Below are 24,286 nucleotides of genomic sequence, written 5' to 3'. Positions count from 1 at the left end.
GCACTATATAAATCCTGTTTAATAATAATATAATAATGGTGGGGTCATCCTTCTATAAAGCCCAATACTCCCAATGGAAGCATGTAGAAATGGTGGTCTTCAGGCCAATTGACCTTGTAGGATCTTAGATTTGTTTTTGTGTTATTGATCCCCAGATCGATTAATATCCAGAAGCACATGATTTCTAACAGAACCCAGCAATGATTAATTAGATATCTAATCCTCTGCAAACATGATTTACCGATTAATCGAACTTAATAATCGGCTAACTAATCGATTTTGAAAATAATCGTTAGCTGCAGCTCTATCTGATTCCTCGATCTTTCCAACACATTGTAATTGTTCTGTAATTTTATCAGTATGCATGCCTAACAGGATTATAAACTGCAATAGTATTATTTCACAGAGATAACAGTACTGCAAATCAGTTAGAAACATTATCCATATCCTTGCAATTTATGTTAAAATTTTATGGGGACAGATAGAGCTGTCTTTTGGAGGTATATTATCACCACTGGGGGGGGTGTTATTTTTTTTAAAAACATTTATTCTTACCCATATTTTTAGTAAAACATAAAAGTTGGGGTCACGTTGGGTAAATAGACACCAAACATGTCAAGCCTTAAAATTGCATGCATTCTTTTTTAATTTTTTTATGCTTCTTTATTTTTTTATGCTTCTTTAGTTTTTGTATTACTTTTTTTTTTTTTTTTTTTACAAACAACTTTATTGCTATTACGTGGGGGGACTAAGAAGCCCCCTATGTGATAGCCAATTTACATGACAGGTCCTCTTTATGGAGACATCAGGGGTCTCCAAGACCCCTAATGTCACCTAGGGACCCCCAGAGAAGCTGATGAAGCACAGATCTGCTTCATCAGCTTCTGTAGCTGGAGAGTGACACTGAATGCAGGAAGGGATGTAATATACATCCCTTCCTGCATTCGGGGACAGAGAGGAGATCAAAGGGAGTTCGTGTACTGAACTCCCTTTGATCTCCTGTCACAGAGCCGTGACGGTCCCGGCCGCATCGGATCTCGGGACCAGCAACGGCAGTGACAGCTGCTAATACAAGCGATCGAGTGTCTGTAGAGACGCTCGATCGTTTGAATGTAAAGCTCCCGGCCGGCCGTGTAATTACAACGGCCATCCGGGAAGCTGCTCATCAGGCTCCACTGTCCTTTAGTCACAGACGAGCAGACGAGTGGATTTTTCAAGCCCTGACTATAGGTCTAACCTCTGAAAGCAAGAGTCTCACTCTGCAGCTGCTGGCAGGAAACATGTTTTATATTGAGAAATGTAGATGCTTTAAAAGGAAAAAAACTAAGACATTGAACACCTTTTATTTCAATGTACCTAGAATGTACAAAACAGATTTAAATTAAAGGTTTATTTGGTCTTTAAAATGCTACTTATGGAGACTCTGTTAAAGTTACCTACAGTAATCTTCATGTAAGGCAACATTTCTCCACAGACCACTAGTCTAAGGGGACACAACAACTCTCACAGTCTGCATTTCTTTTCTGGCCATTATGCATTTCCTTTCATGAGTACTACTGTAAATACCTTGTTGCATAAGTCAGGCAGTTGTTATAAAACGATCAAATACGCTAGGTGCATCATATCCTTCAATCTTATATTGAAAACATTGCACAACTCACTGAGCAGGCTAATGTACAAGATGTAAATGAATGTATTTTTAGCAGGGGGTTCCTGAGACCTGATAGTTATTTAAAAAGTTTGAGGAAGGCCGATCTAAAGTATAACGCAGGCACTTCCAGGTGCCTGTTTATCATTCCAGATACCAGAGGCCACCAGAGGAAATGATGGGAGATCTTTCCAATAGGTACAAAGGCAAAAACACATGTAGGGAAGTCATATATTGCACAGCATCACATAGACACGTAAAATCTCCCCATTACAAACAGAAAAGAACACCTAGCAGAAATTGTAAATGTTCCTTACTCGATCCAAAACAGAGAAATAGCTATATAACAGACTATATTTTTGTTCTTGTGTTTATATATGTTTATACAGTCGCAGTGACTCAGATAAAACCTCTATGTCCAAGCACAGAAGCTGCCTCAAGTTACAATGTTACATGAAGCCCAAATGTAGCCAAATCACACCTATCAGGTTATTATTGCTTTCTCTATTTGGGGGATTTCTTGTAACTGGGCTATAAATTAGGAGGAATCTCTCCAACAGGGAAGAGGAGGAAGTATAACACTTGTTTTAGTAGTTGGGAAGGAAAAGAACTTCTGATAGATTTTCACATTTGTCTTTTACTTGTTGGGGTGATTCACCAAACTTCCCATATAATACAAGGTTAGGGAAAGTCTGTCCAATGGGGACACCGACAGCAATAAGACCCTGACTGAGAATTTAACGGCACATTCAGACAGTGAGCTTAAAGTCAGGTATACACATTTCTATTTTTTTAGTTCTACCCGTGGGCTGGACGAAAATACTAGCGCAGATTCCTCCATCAATGTTTATGAGCATTAATGGACGAATCCCCCACTGTCTGCATTGTATTGTGACAGTGGCTGCCAGCTGATTGGCTGCAAGCTCTATTTGGCCAAGTGCAATGTGCGAATTTCACCCACATCATCAGGAACCGGCTGAAATTCTTCCTGTGTATACACTACTTAAATAAAAATGTAAAAAAATAAATTTTAAAAAAAAGTGATTAAAAAAAAGAAAAACAATAAAAAAATGTAAAACTAACCCTGCCCCTCCTGCCATTTTCCACTGATGGGGGGTGGGGGTCGGCGGGGCCTTGGGGCAGCAGGGAGAGTAAATCCGGCCCTGCCTGCCAGCATGATCTTCCCTGCACTGGGCAATCCCCACTTACTTCTATAGGACTGACTCCTAAGGGCTTAGTCACATGGGCATTAAAAACGTTGCGTACAGCATCTGTATACGTCCCTATGGTCCTATTCAGTCAGGAGCATCTGGTAGTCTAATGTAGTGTAACTGTAAGCCCACAACTGTACCCAGGGCTGTAAATGTCAGCATATTCACACTGTATACATGTAAATGTTTGCGCTAATGTTTACATGTGGACAGTGTACAACATACATGCACCTAATTGGCCGCCGCTGGTGCTCAAGGCTGACATGTCAATATCACCAATCTGAGCCGCTGATTACACATTGCAGTTTACATGTCGGCCCCTAAATGAGATGTTTATGTGGTGATGAAGCTTGCACAACATGACCTCAGCTAATTCTGAATAAGTGAAGGTTGAGGTGACCGTGTGCTTGTGACACCACTGCCTGAACGACTTATTTAGGGCTGACATGTAAACAAGAGTGTGTAGTTTGCAGCGCTGACCGGCCCTGAGCAGAGGCGGCAGCAGCAGCCAATAGGGTGCATGTACAGTATGATGTAAGCGGTCTGCATTTAAACGGTCTAGGAACGTTAAAGGAGAACTATGAGGTGAGTGCTTTTCCCTCCCCTCATAGTTCTAGCCGACCTATGACAATGAGACTGTCACAGGTCGGCTAGAACTATGAGGTGAGTGCTTTTCCCTCCCCTCATAGTTCTAGCCGACCTATGACAATGAGACTGTCACAGGTCGGCTAGAACTATGAGGTGAGTGCTTTTCCCTCCCCTCATAGTTCTAGCCGACCTATGACAATGAGACTGTCACAGGTCGGCTAGAACTATGAGGTGAGTGCTTTTCCCTCCCCTCATAGTTCTAGCCGACCTATGACAATGAGACTGTCACAGGTCGGCTAGAACTATGAGGTGAGTGCTTTTCCCTCCCCTCATAGTTCTAGCCGACCTATGACAATGAGACTGTCACAGGTCGGCTAGAACTATGAGGTGAGTGCTTTTCCCTCCCCTCATAGTTCTAGCCGACCTATGACAATGAGACTGTCACAGGTCGGCTAGAACTATGAGGTGAGTGCTTTTCCCTCCCCTCATAGTTCTAGCCGACCTATGACAATGAGACTGTCACAGGTCGGCTAGAACTATGAGGTGAGTGCTTTTCCCTCCCCTCATAGTTCTAGCCGACCTATGACAATGAGACTGTCACAGGTCGGCTAGAACTATGAGGTGAGTGCTTTTCCCTCCCCTCATAGTTCTAGCCGACCTATGACAATGAGACTGTCACAGGTCGGCTAGAACTATGAGGTGAGTGCTTTTCCCTCCCCTCATAGTTCTAGCCGACCTATGACAATGAGACTGTCACAGGTCGGCTAGAACTATGAGGTGAGTGATAAGCACTCACCTCATAGTTCTCCTTTAAGTTCTTATTCTACGGGCAGCACAGTGGCATGGTGGTTAGCGCTTCTGCCTTGCAGCACTGGGGGTCCCTGATTCGAATACCGGCCAGGTCACTATCTGCAAGGAGTTTGCATGTTCTCCCTGTGCTTGCGTGGGTTTCCTCCTGGTACTCCGGTTTCCTCCCACACTCCAAAGACATGCTGGTAGGTTAATTGGCTCCTCTCTAAGTTGGCCCTGTATGTATGTGAAATAGGGACCATAGATTGGAAGCTCCTTGAGGGTAGGGATTGATGTGAATGTGTGACTATGTAAAGTGATGTGTAAATTGTCGGCGCTATAGAAATACCTATAATAAATAAATAAAATTCACACATGGGTGTGTCAAACAAGAACAAAAGTGCAGACTTTGGAGGTGCCTTCACAAAATGCACTTGTAGTGCCATTACGAACACGTAGGGAAAAAAATGTGGCGCACATGCCGTATAATTTGCTACACGCGTGACTTTTCCTGCATTTGGCACCTATAGAAATCAATGGGGACGCATGTCAAACACAGGAAACATACGTCCATGAATGTGCGGAACGCGTGTCACCGCTACGCCTATGTGTGAAGGGGACCTAAATGAACGCAGTCACTTTAAAGTGGACGTTTACCCCCTTTGACTACAAATCACATCAGCGTGCAGCTCTGCATGCTGATATTAAATCTTCTCACATTCAATTGCTAAACAAACATGTTCATCCACTTCATGGTTCTCTTTGGCACAAATAATCTTAACTAACTATACTAGAACCCTCTCTATCTCCTACAACACACTACATAGGGCCGCGGTGTCAGCAGCCTTATATAGTGTGCTGCAGGTACTTAGCTGTGAGACATGATTGGGCAGAGTCATCGTGACTTTGCCCAATCATGGCTCTATATTTGTACTGAGCCCTGATTGGCACAGTCTTGCACCTGACCTGTGGTCAGGTGCAAGACCGTAGCCAATTACCGTTTCGGACGGTGCAGTGCATTGTGGGATGTCCCGCGGTCGAACAGACCGCGGACATCCCATAATGTTCGGCGAACGTTAGAACATGCTATGTTCGAGTCGAACATAGGTTCGACTCGAACGCGAAGCCCATCCCTACTGGTCACATGTGCCAGAGTTCCAGGGAGTAAAGGGAGATGGATTTATCTGCTCTTAGTAAAAATGGCCACTGTGAGAAGACAGGGGACGAAAATAAAAAAGGTATGCAAAAAAATAAAAAGCCAGCAATTGTCTAGAAGTATGTGTTTGTAGATTGCCATTACTAAACATTTCTAAAGGTGTATTTGTTGTTATTTTGAAGATATGGGTAGAGTGCCTCTTTAATGCAGGATACCCAAAAGGTCTCTCATGCCCATGTGAATGAGCCCTAAGGCACTAGATGCGCCAAAGATGGTCCCACAGAAGTCTCTGAGGCCCGCACACAGCCAGATAGAAGATTTGACCAAAAGGATGGAAACAGCTGCCAACTGCAAGTGAGGAAGTAGACAGGACTACATGACTGCAATGCAAATAAAGTATCACCCTACGCGTGGCTGGGTACTTGGCCACCGCTAAACACAACACTGCACTGTTTCCTGAGGAGACAGCAGAGTTTCGTCATACACATTACCTGGCCGTCAGTTCACAGGACACCGGGCCCCACCACCTTCCTCTCCCTGGCAGCTCATGTTTTGGCGGCTTCACTGTTACCAGCCGTACGAGGGAGTACAGAGGACGAGCAGCCAATCAGGAACGGGCGCGTGCACGGACCCACTTCCTGGGCAGCGGCGGGGACGCGCGCGTCATGTACTACACCGGATTGAAAGTAAATGGCGCGGTTTAGCACAGTGCGATAACCAGACAGGAGCACTGGTGGTCATGGCTGCTCTACGGCCATATGAGAAAATGCCTGCTGTCAACGCTGGCGCCGTTCTGGTGAGTTGCTTCTACATGATATAATTGTGAGCGTGTTACATTAAAGATGGGCTCAGCTAAATTGTCTTTCGGACAAGTTTGTGGAGGGATGGAAGATATTGCTTGTCCCAAGATGGAGAGCAGTAGTTTCCTGGCAGCTCTGTATCTGCATGTCGCTGCACATTCTGTGACGCTTTCAACAAAAACCTAAATACTAAGCCGACGTCATAGACCCTGAAGCAGTACTCTAGACAAAAAGCGTCTTCCAAGATGAAATGAATGGCTGTTATATTTTCAATCTGGAGCTGTCTCTGCAGTACTTCTGTGTTCCACCAGTGTAAAGTCTTACAGGTTGAATGACAGCCAGCATCATTTAAATCACAATTCCAGGCAAATGTTTCTTAACCCTTGCAGTCGGTCTAGCCCTGTACAGCAAGGGTTAAGTGCTTGTTAGGTGGTTGGGGGCGATTAACCAGTTGACATCCGCGGTGTTAAACCCCCTTCCCATCCAGGCCATTTTTCAGTATTCAGCGCTGCGGTACTTTGACTGACATTTATTCCGTCATGCAGCGCTGTACTGAAATGAATTTTATACCCTTTTTTGGGGACAGATAGAGCTTTCTTTTGGTGGTATTTATTCACCACTGGGGGTTTTATTTTTTTACTATATTAAGGAAAAATTACCGAAATTTAAAAAAAAAACAGTTTCCCCTATATTAAATGATAAAACATTTATTATTACCCAATTTTTTGGTAAAATATAAAAGATGGGGTCACGTCGGGTAAAAAGACACTAAACATGTCAAGCCTTAAAATTGCGTGCGCGCGCGAAACCTCAAAAAACGATAATACCCATAATTAGCAATAGGCGACGCTTTAAAAGCTGTTACCGCTCATCAGTTTAGTGTTATCAGTGATTGATGGCCCTAAAATGATTGCTCTCACTGCGTCGTTCGTGGCGATATGTAACATGTGTAGCGCAATTGTCATTTTTGCGTGCTGGGACCGGACGCGTATTTACGTTTATAGGTGCGTAAACGTGGGGGTGGGGGAGTTAAACATTTTGGGGGGTTTTTTCACTTTTTTTATATGTAACTTATTTTATTTTACTTTTTTATGTTGCTTTTTTTATTTTTTTTATTTATATATATTTTTTATCCTCTTCCTCCTGACGCCCTCCGAGCCGGTCCCGGGCCGCAGATGGGGCAGCGGATCCCGGGATTGAAGGTGAGGGGTCGGGTTGTCCGAAAAAACAAGCACATATAGACGATCGGCGGGCTATGGAGCCACCGATCGTCTATATGTGAAACACCCGGTAACGGGTGTTTGGATTGGTCGGGTCTTTTCTGCCCGTGCAATCGTCTGGCGACGGCAACCCGCCAATGCTGCAGTGCCGTCCGTCCGTTTTTTTTACAACGGGCGGACGGCAAGTGGTTAAGAAAAAATATTTCCCTGTAGTTCTGCTTTAACCCACTTCCTTAGATGCTGTCATAAACATGCACCCTGGGGTGGTGTTGTATGTATGTCATTACATGATCACACTTCAGGACAGCAGTAAAGATTGTTGCCGTCAGAGGAAGGGCCTGTAATGTTGATAAACCAGCCAGAAGACTACTGGAGAAAAGGTGTGTGTGTGTATATGTGTGTGTGTGTGTGTGTGTGTGTGTGTGTGTGTGTGTGTGTATATATATATATACTTCCTGTGTATATACGGCCTGTTAGCCCCGCCCACTCGCGCGAGCAGGAAACAACCGAAATTTAAAAAGAGGCAGCGATGCCTGTTTACATACAAGCGAGCTGCCGGCTATAGAGGCGGTGGAGCGCTTGTATGGGGTGTCGATCGGAGCAGCCCCCCCCCCCTCCATTGTGCCCGGTGCAAGCCTGGGACCAGCATGGTGGATCTCTGACAGGGGATCAGAGGGAGATCAGTACACTATCTCCCTCCGGTCCCCTCTCCGGTGTCAGAATGCGGAAGTGATGTAAATTACATCACTTCCGCATTCTTGTCACTCTCCAGCTTCAGTCCATAATAGAAATCACCAGCACTCGATGATGTGTGCAAGAAGTAAAGCACCTTCTTCTGAGCCCAGCCAATGTTTTGGGGACACGCAGGGTCCCTTCTTCTGGGACCAGAAGAAGGGACCCTGCGTGGCCCGAAATGTTGGCTGTTTGACGCATGTGACGATTTAATAAAAAGTGCTTTACTTGCACACTTAATTGAGTGCTGGTGACTTCTATTATTTCTGTTTCTATTATTATCAGATCTCTGCTTCATCAGCCTCTTTGGGGGTCCCTAGGTGACATTAGGGGTCTTGGAGACCCCTGATGTCTCCATAAAGAGGACCTGTCACATATCTTTGCTATTACATAGAGGGGTTTCTTAGCCCCCCTATGTGATAACAATAAAGTTAGGTGGGAAAAAAAATTAACGTTGCATGGAATTGTTCCACAATAAGTTTAGGAGACTGCAAGCCTTGGTTGGATGAGCATTTCCATTAGGCCAATCAATGTCGGGATAATTGAAGTCTCTCATTATAATAGCATTTGAATGGCAATGTGCCAATAAATGGACTGTTGCTAAATCATCCTTTGGAGTGCTGGTGACGTTATTTCTTTATCTCATTATAATGTTTCCCTGATTCCTAGCCATTTCAACTTGTGAATGCAGTTCATCCTTCCCTTATGTTGGGGAATCTATAACGGACACCCACAATCAGTTTACAACTAGCTTCAGTCTTGCCTACGTTTTAGTTCTAGCCATAAACACTCTGCACCATCACAACTCTCGTGACAAATAGCACCTTGCGCCAAAACCTGTGTAGCTGAAAGCACTATAAGAAGGGTTACCCTCTGAATGTGTCAAATTATAATGTGCTACGCTTCATCTAGAACAATAAATAAATAAACAAACCTCTATAATAAATAAGAGCTAAATAATACATGCAATCAAAGTGTTCACAATTGCTCTTCTTGTAAATAATATCCCTCTGGAAAGTTAAATCATATATTCTGTGTTCAGATGTGCACAAATTTGGAATCGCATGTATAAAGTGCTCAATATTTGTCCCAAGTGCACCGCACTCTTTATCCTTCCACAGTGAAAGTTCCTTATACAGTGTCCATACATCAACTCCAATTATCACCCAGGTGCTCACCCCTCTCTGTGGGCCGCTCACCTTATAAGTAGACCTAAGCAGGTCTAAAATCGCTTTATAGGATCTCCAATCGATCTTATTCAGAGGCCATCTCTCCACAATCGTTGCACAGAAAATGACGTCAGCGTGTCATCACGACCATATCCAATAAAATATAGAAAAACAGCCCATAGCGTAAAACCGCATTAAAAAACTAATTTAAAAACTACTCGCATGAGGAAAGTTGACATAAAACTTCAAGTAAAATGTATGCTCGACAACTCTCTCCGTGTCCACCGTGTTCTCTGGGTGCAAAGACGGATCCAACAGGAGCTGTGCTGCCGACCATGCAATCTCCAATCCACGTCTGCGAGACTTCGCCCTACGCGTTACGTCACAATTGACGTAGCCCCAGATGAAGTGGTGGTCTGTGTCCCCGCCGCCTCTGCCAATACAGGCGGCGATTGAAAGGGAAACAGCCCGCTGCAGCCGTATTCTAGTTTAAAAGCTCCTCCCAGTCTTTTTTCACCACCCCCCTCCCCCTTCAATACATCTGCTTCCTATTTAGATGCAACCCGTCTCTCCTGTAGAAAAATCTGAAAAGTCAGCCAAGTTCTCCGTGAACCCAAACCCCTCTTTCTTACACCAATTCCGTAGCCACTTGTTCAGTTCTCTTAACTTCCGCTGCCTCTCTGGTGTGGCTCATGGCATCGGCGGTATTTCAAAAAATACTACTTTTGGAGGTCCTTTTCTTTATCCTGGCACCCAAGCCCTTGAAATGAAGTTTCTGGCCTACTAGTAAGCAACTTACAACTAAGTAAACTTGTAAGTTTACTTAGTCGTATACAAAGAAGTGAAAGGTCTATATTTTTCATTATAGGTGTATTTTAAATGATAGAGACAGAATATCAACTAAAAATCCAGAAAACAACACATGATACAAATGTTATAAATTGAGTTGCAGTTCAGCGAGTAAAATAAGTATTTGATCCCCTACCAACCAACAGTAATTCTGGCTTCCACAGACTGGCTATGTGGCACACAGATTAGTCCTGTCAATTTAAGAAGGTGCTCCTAAAGACAACTCGTTATGTATATAAAAGAAACCTGTCCACAGAATCTCTTCCTTCCATTCAAACCTCACCACCATGGGCACGACCAAAGAGCTGTCAAAGGATGTTAGGGTCAAGATTGTAGACCTGCACAAGGCTGGAATGGGCTACAAGACTATCAGCAAGAAGCTTGGTGAGAAGGAAACAACTGTTGGAGCGATTATTGATCATGAGAAAAGTGAGGGGTCAGCCCAGAACTACACGGGAGGAGCTTGTGAATGATCTCAAGGCAGTTGGGACCACAGTCGCCAAACAAACCATTGGCTAGATATCCTACAGCACCCGCAAGTTCCCCCTCCTCAAGAAAGCACATATACAGGCCCGTCTGAAGTTTGCCAATGAACATCTAAATGATTCAGAGAAGGATTTGGAGAAAGTGCTGCGGTCAGATGAGACCAAAATTGAGCTCTTTGGCATTAACACGACTTGGCGTGTTTTGGAGGAAGAAAAATGGTGACTATGACCCGAAGAACACCATCCCTACAGTCAAGGACGGAGGTGGAAACATGGTGCTTTAGGGCTGTTTCTCTGCTAAAGGTACAGGCCGACTTTGCCGCATTGAGGGGCCAATGGACGGGGACAAGTATTGTAAAATCTTGGATGAGAACCTCATTCTCATCCAAGATTTTACAATACATGGGCAGAATACTGAAGATGGGTCTTTCAGCATGACAATGACCCAAAACATACTGCCAAGGAAACAAAGCAGTGGCTCAAGAAGAAGCACATTGAGGTCATGGAGTGGCCTAGCCAGTCTCCAGACCTTAATCTTATAGAAAATGTATGGAGGGACATGACATTTCGAGTTTCCAAGAAAGCTTAAGGATTTAGAGAAGATCTGTAAAGAGTGGACCAAAATCCCTCCTAAGATGTGTGCAAACCTGGTAACCAACTACATCAAACGTCTTACCTCTGTGCTTGCCAACAAGGGTTTTCCCACCAAGTACTAAAGTGACATTAAAGGCAAAAAAAAATTTCAGTGCAAAGCACTGTTGCTGTTATCAAGAAAATATCGGCAATGAAGGATCAGGTATTTGCATTGCAGCTTTTGCAGAACCACAACAGTGTTTGCCCTTAACATCACCTCCCATTCACATCACCTCCAGACCAGACTGTTTTCGGACCCAAAATGCATCCCAATGTATCCCTATGCTATTTCTGGCCTCTGTTCCCACCAGTGCAGTCCGTTCCGGATCAGACCAGAAAAATACTGCTTGTCCTATTTTGTCTGGTCTGGAATGCACTGGACCGCATCAAAAACGCATGGAACGCACCTGTAAGAACATTTTAAGCTAAAAAAAATAATTTTGTTTTTTTTATTCCAATCACGGTAAAATCCAGGCAAAAATGCAATGCACTATGTTCCAGATCTGGTCCGGAAAATGGTGTGAACCCAGCCTAAAGTGTTTGACTGCAGAGGACATGTTCAGTATTGCTGGCAATGTGGCTTGTCTGTGGTTGCCTTTCTGTTGTGTACTGCAGCACTTTTTGAACAAAATGGTGCGCTTCACCATTGGCTTCTAATGAAACACTGCATTTTATTTTCAACTGCCAATTGGCAGTCTGTATTGGCAGTCGAAAATAAAATGCAGTGTTTCATTAGAAGCCAATGGTGAAGCGCACCATTTTGTTCAAAAAGTGCTGCAGTACTCAACAGAAAGGCAACCACTTTTAGCCAACTTTGCTCTTTGTAAGCTATGCTGTAGGTAATGTACACTGTTTTGTAAATATATAGCATTGAAAAATTTTAGGAATCTGGTATTTCATTCCATTTTGTAGTAATGTGTATTATACATTTTATTTTTCCCTCATTTCAGTTAATTGGCTCAGAAGAAAGTCATCGAGAGCTGCTCGCCCAAGCAATGCTGAGAGAACCAAAAGCTTTTGATGTGAAGATGTAAGTAATTCCATCTGCATAAATTTTTGCATGCATGCATACATACATACATACATGCATATATACATGAGGGCATGCTCCTAATGAGATGACGGATGATCTCCTGGGGTATCTCCTCCCTGATGTGGACCAGGGCATCCCTAAGCTCCTGAACAGACTGAGGTGCAACCTGGCGGTGTCGGATGGACCGAGACATATTGTCCCAAAGATGTTCTATTGGATTCAGGTCTAGACTTTGCAATATTTGCCCACTCTTCTTTGCAGAACTGCTCAAGTTCAGTTACATTTGTTTGCTTCAGTTGCAGTACCAGGGACTGAAATGCTCCAGGAAAGCTCTTTTCATCCAGAGCTAATCAAAATTACCACAGCTGATCACAGTTGGAAGGCAAATGGCTTTGTGTGTCATTGAGAAGGTGATTAGCTACACCTGACTGAGTTTACAAGTCATTTTTAGGAGGGGGTGATCCTTTTTGCAACTCAGTGATTTTTTTTTTTTCTGGCATGTTGGGGTTATATTTTTCCCTTGCATGTTATAAGTTGCACAGCTGGATAAAGCAAAAACTGTCTGTCTTCATTTCAGGCTGCAAAGCAACAAAATTTGATTATTTTAAGGGGGGGGGGGGGATTCTTTTCTATACCCACTGCATGTATTATATTTAGACATTTTAATTAAGTTTCATGGATTTATAATAATCTAACTTGAAAAACTCCAAGCAAATCTAATAAAATAAGGAAACTTTTATTCAAAATAACACACCTAAATTGTACAAAATAAATACTATATATATATATATATTCTCTCTCTCTCTGGAGAGAATCTAGCCAGCCTGCTCCAGCTTCCCCCTTGTGGCTGCCAGGCTCATCTAGCGTCTCTATAAGCCTGTAACCAATGCAAGGAAATCCAGGATGAAGTGCAGGATCAGATTGGTGAGCTGCTGATTTGAATTTAGAAGTGCTCTGATATGATCACTTCTTGGTACAAAGCGGTCAAATCCTGGCTGCAGAGGCCAGATCTTTTTTGGGTGCAAGTACATACATAAATGTTTTTTTGCATATGTTTTTTGGCACATTGTGTATGCTCATACATTGTGCATCACCTACGTTAGGGGTAGATAAATGAATATGCTTTTTGAGAGCCAGTCAATCCAGGAGCCACCAGCAAGCATAATAATTAGACCCAGTGCCAGCTCCAACCCAACTAAACCTTGCTAATCCAATGGTTTTAACACTTTGTATCACTTGCCCAGAACAAGCATGTAGGAATTTTCACTACTTGATCCATGCTACAGTGAGGTGGTAGACATTTTCAGTAAAGTCTGCTATGGCAGCCTATGTATAACCCGTGTACAGGTTTTGTACCAGTGATGTAAACAAGGTGGAAGTCATCTGATTATGTCCATCTTTCCAAGCTGTGTATTGCTTTAATTGCAGGTGAGTTGTTTAGGCCTACCAAGTAAATGGCACTTTACTGTGCACATTTACAATAGTGAAGGACGGAATAGTTAACAAGGTGCAAATTATTTGCATTGGCATATGGGACTTTTTTCACTTCCTCAGCTGTTAAGCTGTTAGGTGGCCCCTTTAGACATGTCTCAGTGGAGTTCTTCTTTGAAGTTGGAATGTGGGCATTTATAAAAAAATAAATCATGAATCCATTTAACCTAATGATTGGTTCTTTCTGTAACCTATGTTAATATGCATAGATTTATAGTTCTTAAAGGAGAACTATGGGGTCAGTGTTTTTCCCCATAGTTCTCCTTAGGGTAACGGGAGGACACAAACTAGCGTCCTCCCGTTACCCTAAGCTCAGTATACCGCGAGCTACAGCTCGCGGTATACTGAGACGCCGCACCTGGAGCGGATCCCGACTTATATGACGGGATCCGCCCAGCTGTGTGAGTGACAGCTGGCTCTGCCTATCTAGAGGCAGAGCCAGCTGTACCCGCCCCCTCCCCCGTCCGTTCCGCCAGTCAGCGCTGGCAGATCGGAGCGGGGAGAGGGGAATCCAGCCCCTCCCCCTGTCACGGCAGAGAGCCGTGACAGGATCGAGAGGTGAGGGAAACCGGTATGTGTTCCCTCACCTCCCGTTCTACTGAGCCGACCTGTGACAGTCTCATTGTCACAGGTCGGCTTAGAACTATGAGATGAGTGGAAATCACTCATGTCATAGTTCTCCTTTTTAAAATGCTGCTCATGTAGCCCTCTACAGTTACAAGCTGTGGCTACTTTTTATTTCTTTTTTGTTTTCCATAAACACACGTTAAAACGTACAAATATAAATTGTATCTTCTGAATCGACACAGAAAAGTATTCTTTTTTGGTTTTCTCCTAAAGCAGTATTTATAAGACTTGTTTCAGATTGTTAATGATTTCTTGCCTTTTGCAGCCACATGGCCCACTGTCTGCCTTTGCCTTTTGAAGGAGATCACCTCCGTCCACGGTTTGACCTGGTTGTGTTTTTAATAAATCTACACAGCCAACTCAGGTATGCAATAAGCAGAAAAAAAAATGGCTTCCCAAGGGTAATCTGTAAAAAAAAAGGGGAAATGGCTGCAATATGAACATGTTTAAATTGAATAAAATCAAGTTATATTTTCTGATATCAGCAGCCAGGATCTGCTTTGGCTATGTATTCTGTAAAAAGGCTGCCTCGTACTGTGCGCTTCATGCTGGTGAAGATCCTTTACAGATGTAAAGAATATGTTTAATTAAAGTGGGTCTGTCTGAAATTTTAAAGATTTAAGGTGCCCATACACTTCCCGCCCCTCAAGGGGCGGGCTTGCGATGATCGCAAGTACGATCTGCCTGTCCAAGATGGGCAGATCGTACGTTTTTTAAGGTCTTGCGATGGTTGTAAAGTGTATGGCCACCTTTTAGATGTAAAAGTAATGTCTTCTAGCAGTCACCACAGGGTTTCTATTACCTTTTCATTAGCCTTAAAATTCCTCCTCTATCTACCAAATTTGCACAGGCAATGGTGCATCTTATTCAGTTTATTTTATGGTACGTAATATTTTCCAAGTATTTTATTCTATTACTTGAGCCCCAGTGACACTGTTTACATAGTTTCATGCTATGGTTTATTACAGACCAAAACCTGAAAATGTGTATTACCATAAATACTATGCTAAATTTTGCTACATGTTTACTTTTATGCAGTTGATGTACTAGATTGACAACCTTTCTTTGGTAACGTAATAAGTTAAACCTGGGTTCAACATTGCCCCCCCAAGGATTGATAGGACTATCCAAGGGGGGGGGGGGGCAGTAAATGTCTGGGGGTCAATAGGTGGTGGATTCGAGTCAATTAAAGGGTTATTAAACCCTCAACGGATTTTGCTTATATCTAATGCTAGCAAGCAGTAGATATATGCAAAAACATTAAAACAAACTTTTAAAAAGGGTTTAAACTTACCTGTGTGCGCGCTCCCGTCCGAAACATCTAAAGAGTCTCGGGCAGGCGCATGCGCACTTCAGATGTTCGGCCGAGAGACGAGTAGAGACAAGGTAAGCCTATGGAGCAGCGTGCCCACGCACGGACTCCGTGGGACGACAGAGGAGAGGAGGAGTCAGTGGTTGATCGGAGACCCGCACCAGCGCTGGAGGGACAGCTGAAAAGGGCAGTCAAGAAGAAGATGATTGAATCAAGAGGCATCATTTAAGTAAGTCCCTACAGCAGGATTGGGAAGGGGCAAAAAAAGTTTGACTTTAATGTCACTTTAATCTTTTGAGTTAGCTATAGTGCACCGTGCTATTCTCTGGTCCTGAAACTGAGATGGCAAGACATTGTTTATCCAGGGTTGGATAGTCAGTCGCCAGCAAGAGCAGCCTTGAGTTGATTTAGTCAACTGTGTGCTATTTGCCTTGTTTACCAGTGTGAATTGCATTGTGTTTTGTGACCTCCCATCCTTGCCCATTCGAGGAATTTATACTTACGCGTTTATTTCCTGTACTGGACATACCCCTCACCCCAAACTGTTGGACAGCCAATGAGTATACTCTTCCTAAGCTTTGTTGGAGAGCCAGTGAGTATACTAAAAGCGATAGGAGTGGTACTGTGCATTTATTAAAAATTAAAGTGACATTAAACCCTCAGATTTTTTAACATAAAACAATACTGTAATGTGTGCCTTACTATTTCCATGGTTGTTTCCCTTCTCTTTGCTGCTCTTCCTTTTAAATCTCTATCTGTTCTCATGCTCTGCAGAACTTCTGTTTTGCAGCAGACTGCCTTGTCTCAGGAATGGATACACGGTGTCTGTGTATCCGTTTGTATAGGCTTGTAATCTGAGCCAGCACTACAGGAAGAGGCCCTGAGCTGAAAAGTGAAGTTCTGCCCAGCATGAGAAGACATGAGGATTTAAAAGGAAGAGCAGCAAAGAGAAGGGAAACTACTATGGATTACAGTAAGGCACACATTACAGTATTGGTTTATGTTAAAAAATCTGAGGGTTTAATGTCACTTTAAGTAGGGATGCACCGAACTCAGGCAATTTCATGAGTACTTGGAAAAATGCCCCGATGCAAAGTGCCGATACCGGCGTTTTACATTTTTAAACTAAGGCTTAACAGAAAGACTGAAGAGATCCTCAGCAAGGTCCGGTGGCCTTCTGTGAACGGTGGTGCATGCTTACAGCGCTACCCGAAGATCTCCTCCTCCTTCATGCCGACCGACCGGGACCTGGGTGGGACTGCACAGAGCCCAGCATACAGGCCATACAGCCAGCACAGCCACTAATAACCCCACAGAGCCCAGCATACAGCCCGCACAGCCACTATTAACCCTGTATATACCACCTGAGAGCCGCAAAGACCACCAATATGCCTGCACGGCCACCTGAGAGCCGAACAGACCACCATCTACCCCACACAGCCACCTGATAGCTGCATAGCCCAACATAGAACCTTCACAGCCACCTGAGTCCTCACAGCCCACCATAGATGCCGCATAGCCCACTACAGAACCTGCACAAGCCACCTGAGAGTTAACATAGCCCACCATAGACCCCACACAGCCCTCCTAAGACCTCACATAGCCACCTGATATCCTCCGCTGGAGACATCAGGCTGACCCCCAGGAGCAGCACAGTGTGTAGCTTCATATTATTCTGCATTGCTATATAATGCATTGCTGGGATTTGTAGTCCTCTATAGCCGGTTGCCATTCGGCATTACTGTATAATATATCACTGGGTTTTGTAGTTCTCTCTAGCTGATGACATTATGCTGCATTGCTGTATAATGTTTTGCTAGGATTTGTAGTCCCTCTACAGCTTGAAGTCAGTGGCAGAACTACTAGGGGAGCAGCGTTTGCAGCTGAGAACGGGCCCTGGTACATCACCACTGTCTTAAAATCATTAGTCTGATCTGTTTTAGAAAAAATGTCACATGACACTAAAAAAAAAGGTATTGGAGGGTACTTGGGGTGGAAAAATTGTATTTGTGCATCCCTAATAATATTTAGCATTGTATTAACCATAAAGTGTCAACAGTATTTGCAAGAATATTATTTTTATTATTAGTAGTATTCCTATAACTATTATTTAACCACTTCAGAACCAGAGCGGTTTTGCTAATTTTTGCACACACACGTTAAAATCTGCATTTTTGGCTAGAAAGCTGCTTAAAACCTCCAAACCGTTATATATATTTTCTGAAAGCAAAGGTCTTGTAGAATTTTTTTTCCCCAGTAGAAAAAAATGCTAGTTGTAATTTATGTTACAAGATATTTGTGTAAATGTTTATCAAATTGATATTTTTAGGGAAAAATACACTAAAATGAATCGTGCACACAAGCAAAATAAAAATTTTTTGTAAAATATATAAAATATGGGATTGTGTCTGGTAAATAGATACCAGACATTGCAAACCACTTGTGAAATGGCAAAATTGCACTTAAAAAGCCAGCACCACTCACCAAGTTTAAGTTAACAGTGAATGATGGCCCTAGAATTATTGCTTACACTCCAATGTTTGCGGTGATATACAACGTGTGATGCAACAGTCGCTTTCACACATAGGTGCACCCAACACATGTTTGCTTTTTGGGTGGAAAAAATACTTTATTGCTATCACATATGGGACTAACAAGCAAGGGAGGGAGTGGCTTCATTTTTAGCACCATGCAAGTGATCAGGCGGCTCTAAAGCCACCTAATCACTTGTATGTGAAAGCCGGGTGTCAGCTGAAAAGAACCGTCCTGCTGCAGCGATGATCTTGGATTTATATGTACGGCGGACCTAACGTAGTATTACATTATTTTCATATAATGTACGGAGGTCAAGAAACGATCAAACTTTATGAAGAAACTGATGTGCCAAAGAGTTTGGGGATCCCTGTGTTTAAACAATTACCTTCTTTATTTGAACAATAAAACATATCTCCTTCGAAAATCCATGGGTGTGCCTGTTAGCTAGTCACTTTCACTCAATACCATTAAATTACATTATACAGGTTATACACAGCAAAGCAACAAAAATAATCAACTCCTTAGAATGAGTTGATGCTTTTGGAAGTTAGATCGGTTAGCATAACTGTTCAGGTTCATCTTTAAAATGTTCTAAGCTATAGTCTTCAGTGTTTCTACATTAGTAAGTACATGTGAAGAATAACGTGCATACTCCATATTTAAATATATTATTTTGTTTTGGTTTTTTTTTTGCAGCCTGAACAATGTTCTGTCTTCCATGCTGCACTTGGATACCTATTTTTATCTTGGAAAAATTTGTTTTGTGGCTACAAGAGGTATAATTATGTTTTGTCATTTAAATATGATATACTGCTACCATTACCTTTAGTAATTGATCATATGCTTTTGTTTTTAGGCAAATCTGGAGAAGTTCAGCACTGTATAGTAGATATAACCACAGTGAAGGATCTGGCAGACAAACACTTGAGCATCTTGATACAGTCTGAACTTGATGTAAGTTCCCTATCTCCATAGTTTGTTGTAGAACATTTTAGAAAACCATATAATTTCAAAAATGAAAACTTACATAACACTTGTGTAAGCAGTAAGTTTGCAGATATCCGTTTGTAAGGATTGCACAAAAGTCGGATGTTGCCATAAGCTAAACCAAGAGTTCACTTTGAAAGGTAAGGCTATACTATTATAGCAGTTAGAGTGGGCATGCCATGAAGACCTTTACTGTTTATTGCAGCATACTTGTATGTCCTTGTTCCAACTTCCTTATTTTTGTAAATTGGTGTTTAAATTCAAGCAACATGCTTGATTTAAAAACTTACTTTGTTTTCTGTGGCCACGGTCATTTGGACTCATTATACAAATCTCCTAATATAGAACATGTAATTCTGTGAGAGACTCAAGAATGTAGTAATTCTTGGACAAGTGGGTTATACAGCTGCCTTCTGGAGGTTTGGACACTGGCAAACAAATAAACAGTCCAGCCTTTGGATAACCTTGCCTCTCAACCGCCATGCCTCATTTTGTTGCTAGTGTCATACTATATTTGACATTTCTCTAATCATCTTCCAGGCCAGCAGCCTGAGAGATGATTGGCTCCTCCTTCTACAGGAAGCACGATTAAGAAAGCAGTTAAATACCCTCTCACCCCATCGTCCCTCAGTTTTTTTGTGTTTCCTACTGTCCAGGAACCTTCCTCACGTTTATTCTTTTCCTGACCGGTCGACCTTGTGGTCGCAGGTCCCCCCTCTGTGCAGCTCTGTTTTCAGGCTTTCTGCTGTGCCTGTTGCCTTGCTGTGGATACGGAGGGGTTCTCCCCTGTATGCCAGGGTTCTGTTGCTCCGTTTCTGTGACCCAGGGAGGAAGAATCCTGAGGCCCCAAGGTTGCATTGCCCTATCGTTGCTGGTTCAGTGGATCAGGGGTGTCTGCACGCTGCGGCTGACGGGAGCCGAAGATGAAACGCAAAAGGGGGCGGGATGTGCAGTGCGTTCCGCCGCTGCTGTCCTCACTGCCGCTGCGTGCCTCTCTGCTATTACACGCCGGAATGCTGCTCTCAACTTAGCAGCCATCTCAGGACAGATTGTGGGAGAAGAAGCCACTGCTGCTCTAATGGAGGTTTGGACACTGGCAAACAAATAAACCGTTAGTCCAATCTGTGGATAACCCTGCCTCCCAACAGCCGTGCCTCAGTTTGTTGCTAGTGTCTTTAAAAATTTGACATTTTTTCCTCCGCTCTGTGGAAAACATCTATATTACAATTTTTTCTCTTTTATGTACACTCTTGAGTTTTCAAGGTTGGTTTTTCTCTTGATTCAAGTTGTTTATTATGCTACTTGAGCTGGTCTGTACACAGTTATCAAGATTGGATAATCAATTATGCTTTGTAGGCTGTAGTCAAGCCCCTTTGGACTAGAGATTGTGGGGCCTGTCTGGGATGTGACCCTGGGGCATTGGGCTCTGGCGCTTTTCTACCTGTCCTGATACAAAAAAATGATTTGAACCAAAACTGTATTTAGTAGCGCTAAGAAGCGCTTCTCATTGGTCAGCGCTGTCAGGTGACCACGCTGACCAACGAGTGCTTGCAATTTGCAAGCAAAATTCAGAATACATGGCACAGGTACAGATAGTACACCCGAAAAGTAAGCATAGCAGAGATGGAGAGTGGGCCTGATTTGTGCAGGTAATTCCATTTTCCCAAATTACTTTAGGGCTGGTGCAGACTTGGGCTATCGTGTGCGGTTGCATACAGCAGTTGACGCAGGACCCCATTGATTTCAGTGGGGTTACATCTGTGTGCAGTCGCTGAAAACAGGTACATGCATGATTGCACAACTGCGCAATCTCCCTGGCACGACTGGGGTGCCATTAGAAAATAATGGCACTGCCAGTGCGATTGGTGGTGGTGTGCGATTCTGTAACCGCCTGGCCAGCCGCACGATTTCATGCACGATTGCCACGTGGTCACGGATTGCACACTCTGCTCACACACAATGCCCTATGCATGTGTTTATTCGCATGCATATGGTGGGGGCAGTCGGGTTAGTTTTAATTTGTATTTACTTTATTTTTTTTACTTTGTAAAATTTTTATTTTCATTTATTTTATTATTTTTTTTTTTTTTTACATTATGTATTTACATTTTTAATTATTTTATTCTTTTGACTTTTTTTCTTTTTCACTTTATTGCTATCACACAGGGGATAACAAGCCCCTGTGTGATAGCTTTTGGAGGTGACAGGTTCTCTTTATTGACCCTCTCACCTACAATACAGGAGTTCTAGCACAGCACTGTGCACGTTCTCCTGTGACAGGGTGCAGCGTCCTGTGTCAGTTCTATCATGGAGCAGAGAATGGACGTTCTCTGCTCTGTTTCCTGCTCTCTACCCTGATTTAATTTGCTGTGGTACTGGGTCCCCCAGAAAAGCGGGGGACCCCGAAGAACACGGCAGAAAGGGAGCCGGCGGGTATAGAGGCAGAAGGATGCAGTAACAGAGGCAGCGGCTGGGGACACGGCAGAAGAGAGGGGGAGTGAGAATCAGGTTGGTTACAAGTGATCTTGGACGGCTGTAAAGCAGGTCAACATCACCTGTACAAAACGGCTCCCCTCTACATTTAGCCCGCAGCAGGACTAAATGTAGAAAAAAAACTACTTACCCGGTGTCCGAAACTGCATGTCCCGGGCATCGAGCGATAGGAATTCCACACCGCTGTTCATGATTGTGGACGTAGTACACAGATACCATCTCTCCCTTTTTATAAATAGGGGGAACTTAGTTGAGCATATCTGACTTTGCAAGGTAAAGGGAAACAAAAGCCTTGCAGGATGGGTTGGAGGTAGGGGTGAGGGGAAAAAAATGCTTTGAGTGCAGTTTTTAATGGACATCTCTTCACTTCAGTGAATGTCTTTACCTTTAGGAACTTCATTAATGCCCAATTGGAATCCCTTCTTTCGTCCCAGTTTGAATTGACCAGTGTGGCTCTTGGCCCTCTTCTGGTGGTAACCTTAATTTGTGGAACCATTTCTCAATGGATCACATCTTTTATATGGGGTTTCTGTGATCACTTAGTGTCTTGCATTGAAATAATGTCTGTCCATATGCATAGCGGCATTTTGGCAACATGCCTGAAGCATAGAAGATATGTCTAAAGAACCGCCTTATTCATTTACCATTTAAGGTGTTTCTTTGGTGAAACACTTAAATTGTCTCTTGTTTCTCGCTCTGGGCACTCGCTTCAACACAGAGGACCAGCTATTGAAGGGCCTTAATCTGCTGCTAATAGAGTAATACCATCTTGTAGGCAATCAGTTTGTGACCTATGTCTACCATACACCTTATCACCATAATCCTTTTGTTCAAATGTATACCCCTCCTTTGCCAATTGGTTTTTGTTCTTGATTCTACACGGTCTCTTCATGCTTTCCTTCAGTGTCCATGCTCAGGCTTTAGCCTGTAGCTTCTGCACTAGACTCCACAACCACATTTCTGGTTTCTTTTGGATTTCTTTGTAGTCCAGTGTACATATTTGCAAACTGTTTTTAGGTACCCCGCACCCTAGAGCTTATATGTTGCCTGGAGTCTATCTTTTGAGTATATTCCTACTCCTATTATAACATGGAGTCTAGTGATTTTTAGATTAGTAAACTTGTAGTGCTTACCCTTCCTAAAAAGGACAAAGATCAGTATCTGCTGTTTTTAATAATAAAGGATTTTACTGTCTGGCACTTCCCAGAGATTTGGGACTCTTCTACAATACTATGGGGGTTATTCACTAAGCTGCCGATGGATTAAGCTGAGTGTTCAGCTTGCTTTGGCTTCAGGAAGCCTGAACCGAAGGGCTGCTGTACGGGCTATTCACAATGGCCCATACAGCAGCCGAAGCACTCAGCTGAGCCGAAGACACAGCCAAAGTGGACCGTTCTCCCCGCAAGTTCTAAAAAAAAAAACCAAATAAAAGAAAAAAAGAAAACAGTGTGGGGTCTCCCTCCCAAACCATACCAGACCCTTTAGGTCTGGTAGGAATAATAGGACGGAACCCCGAGTTAAAAAATAAAACAAATGCATGGGGTTCCCCCCATAAGTCATACCAGACCCTTCAGGTATAGTAGGAATTTTTTAAGAGGGAACCCCAACGCCCAAAAATGGGGGGGGGGGGGCGAGGAGGGGGCCCCCACCCCCCTAACATTTCCAACCATACCCTTAATCCGGGCACTGGCCTGGCACGGCAGGAAAAAGGGGTACACGCGAGACCCCATGCCCCAGGCATGCCGATGGGGAAAAGGGCCTCTTCCCCCCCAAACCCTGGCATGGGGGTCTGCGGGCAGGGGGCCTCATCTGGGTACCCTCTTTCCAGATGCCGCCCCCCTTGTGAATGAGTAAGGGGGTAGTTGTACCCCTACACATTCACTAAAGAGTTAAATAAACGCACCAGACTTTTGAAAAAATCCTCTAATTGAACAGACCTAGACAGCTTTTGACAATTCCTGTATTTAAAAAAAAAAAGAATTATCCAACCTCAGTCACGTCGTCCAGCGATGTAATCCAAGGTCAATCACGATGAACGCATACTCGCCGAAATAACAAAAAGCCCATTGGACCCGACCAATGAACTGCTGCAGCTAAATGAGAAATTTGACAGCTCCCAGCTCAATGCCACCATTTGCTCCATTACCTGAAAGTGGAAAAAAAAAAGCCCTCTTTTTTTGTTTTTATATTACTATTTTCATTCTGTTCGCTACCTCAGAGGACCGAGCTAAATGCTGCACGGCAGCATTTGGCTATTCACTCTCTGCTGTTTAGCCCCAGAGTGAACTGCCAAATGTTCACCTCAGCAGATCCAGATGTTGGATCGGCTGTGGCGAACGGGTTCTTCCATTTGGTTCAGCCGAATGTGCTGAGGCTATTTGGCTGAACCGAAAGGAGTCAAAGGCAGCCATAGGTTTTTAATGCTGTGTCCTCGTTGGGGAGACTCACCCCCTCTATTTGTCCTGGTTTCCTCTCACTGAAAGTAAAAGAAAATGCCAATGTTTTTCTTTCTTTTAAGGCCTTGCCCA

General features: G+C 43.4%; 2 protein-coding genes across 2 annotated transcripts in view; one reads left to right on the top strand and one right to left on the bottom strand.

Moving 5' to 3' along the window:
- The window catches only part of ATRIP (ATR interacting protein), a 41,579-nt gene extending 35,618 nt beyond the window's left edge, over positions 1-5,961 (bottom strand). The window contains exon 1 of the mRNA XM_018563919.1: positions 5,884-5,961. The gene's annotated coding sequence lies outside the window, so the exon portion shown is untranslated. The remainder of the gene's footprint in view (positions 1-5,883) is intronic.
- The window catches only part of CENPM (centromere protein M), a 23,224-nt gene continuing 4,863 nt past the window's right edge, over positions 5,926-24,286 (top strand). The window contains exons 1-5 of the mRNA XM_018563921.1: positions 5,926-6,188; positions 12,231-12,310; positions 14,697-14,795; positions 18,975-19,054; positions 19,135-19,232. Coding sequence (XP_018419423.1) covers positions 5,940-6,188; positions 12,231-12,310; positions 14,697-14,795; positions 18,975-19,054; positions 19,135-19,232 — 606 coding nt within the window. The 5' untranslated portion in view covers positions 5,926-5,939. The remainder of the gene's footprint in view (positions 6,189-12,230; positions 12,311-14,696; positions 14,796-18,974; positions 19,055-19,134; positions 19,233-24,286) is intronic.

This window comes from Nanorana parkeri, unplaced genomic scaffold (assembly GCF_000935625.1).
Source record: "Nanorana parkeri isolate BGI_ZX_2015 unplaced genomic scaffold, ASM93562v1 scaffold711, whole genome shotgun sequence".
NCBI classification, from domain to species: domain Eukaryota; kingdom Metazoa; phylum Chordata; class Amphibia; order Anura; family Dicroglossidae; genus Nanorana; species Nanorana parkeri.
Note: the sequence above shows the minus strand (reverse complement) of the source record. Positions and strands in the feature narration are given on the sequence as shown.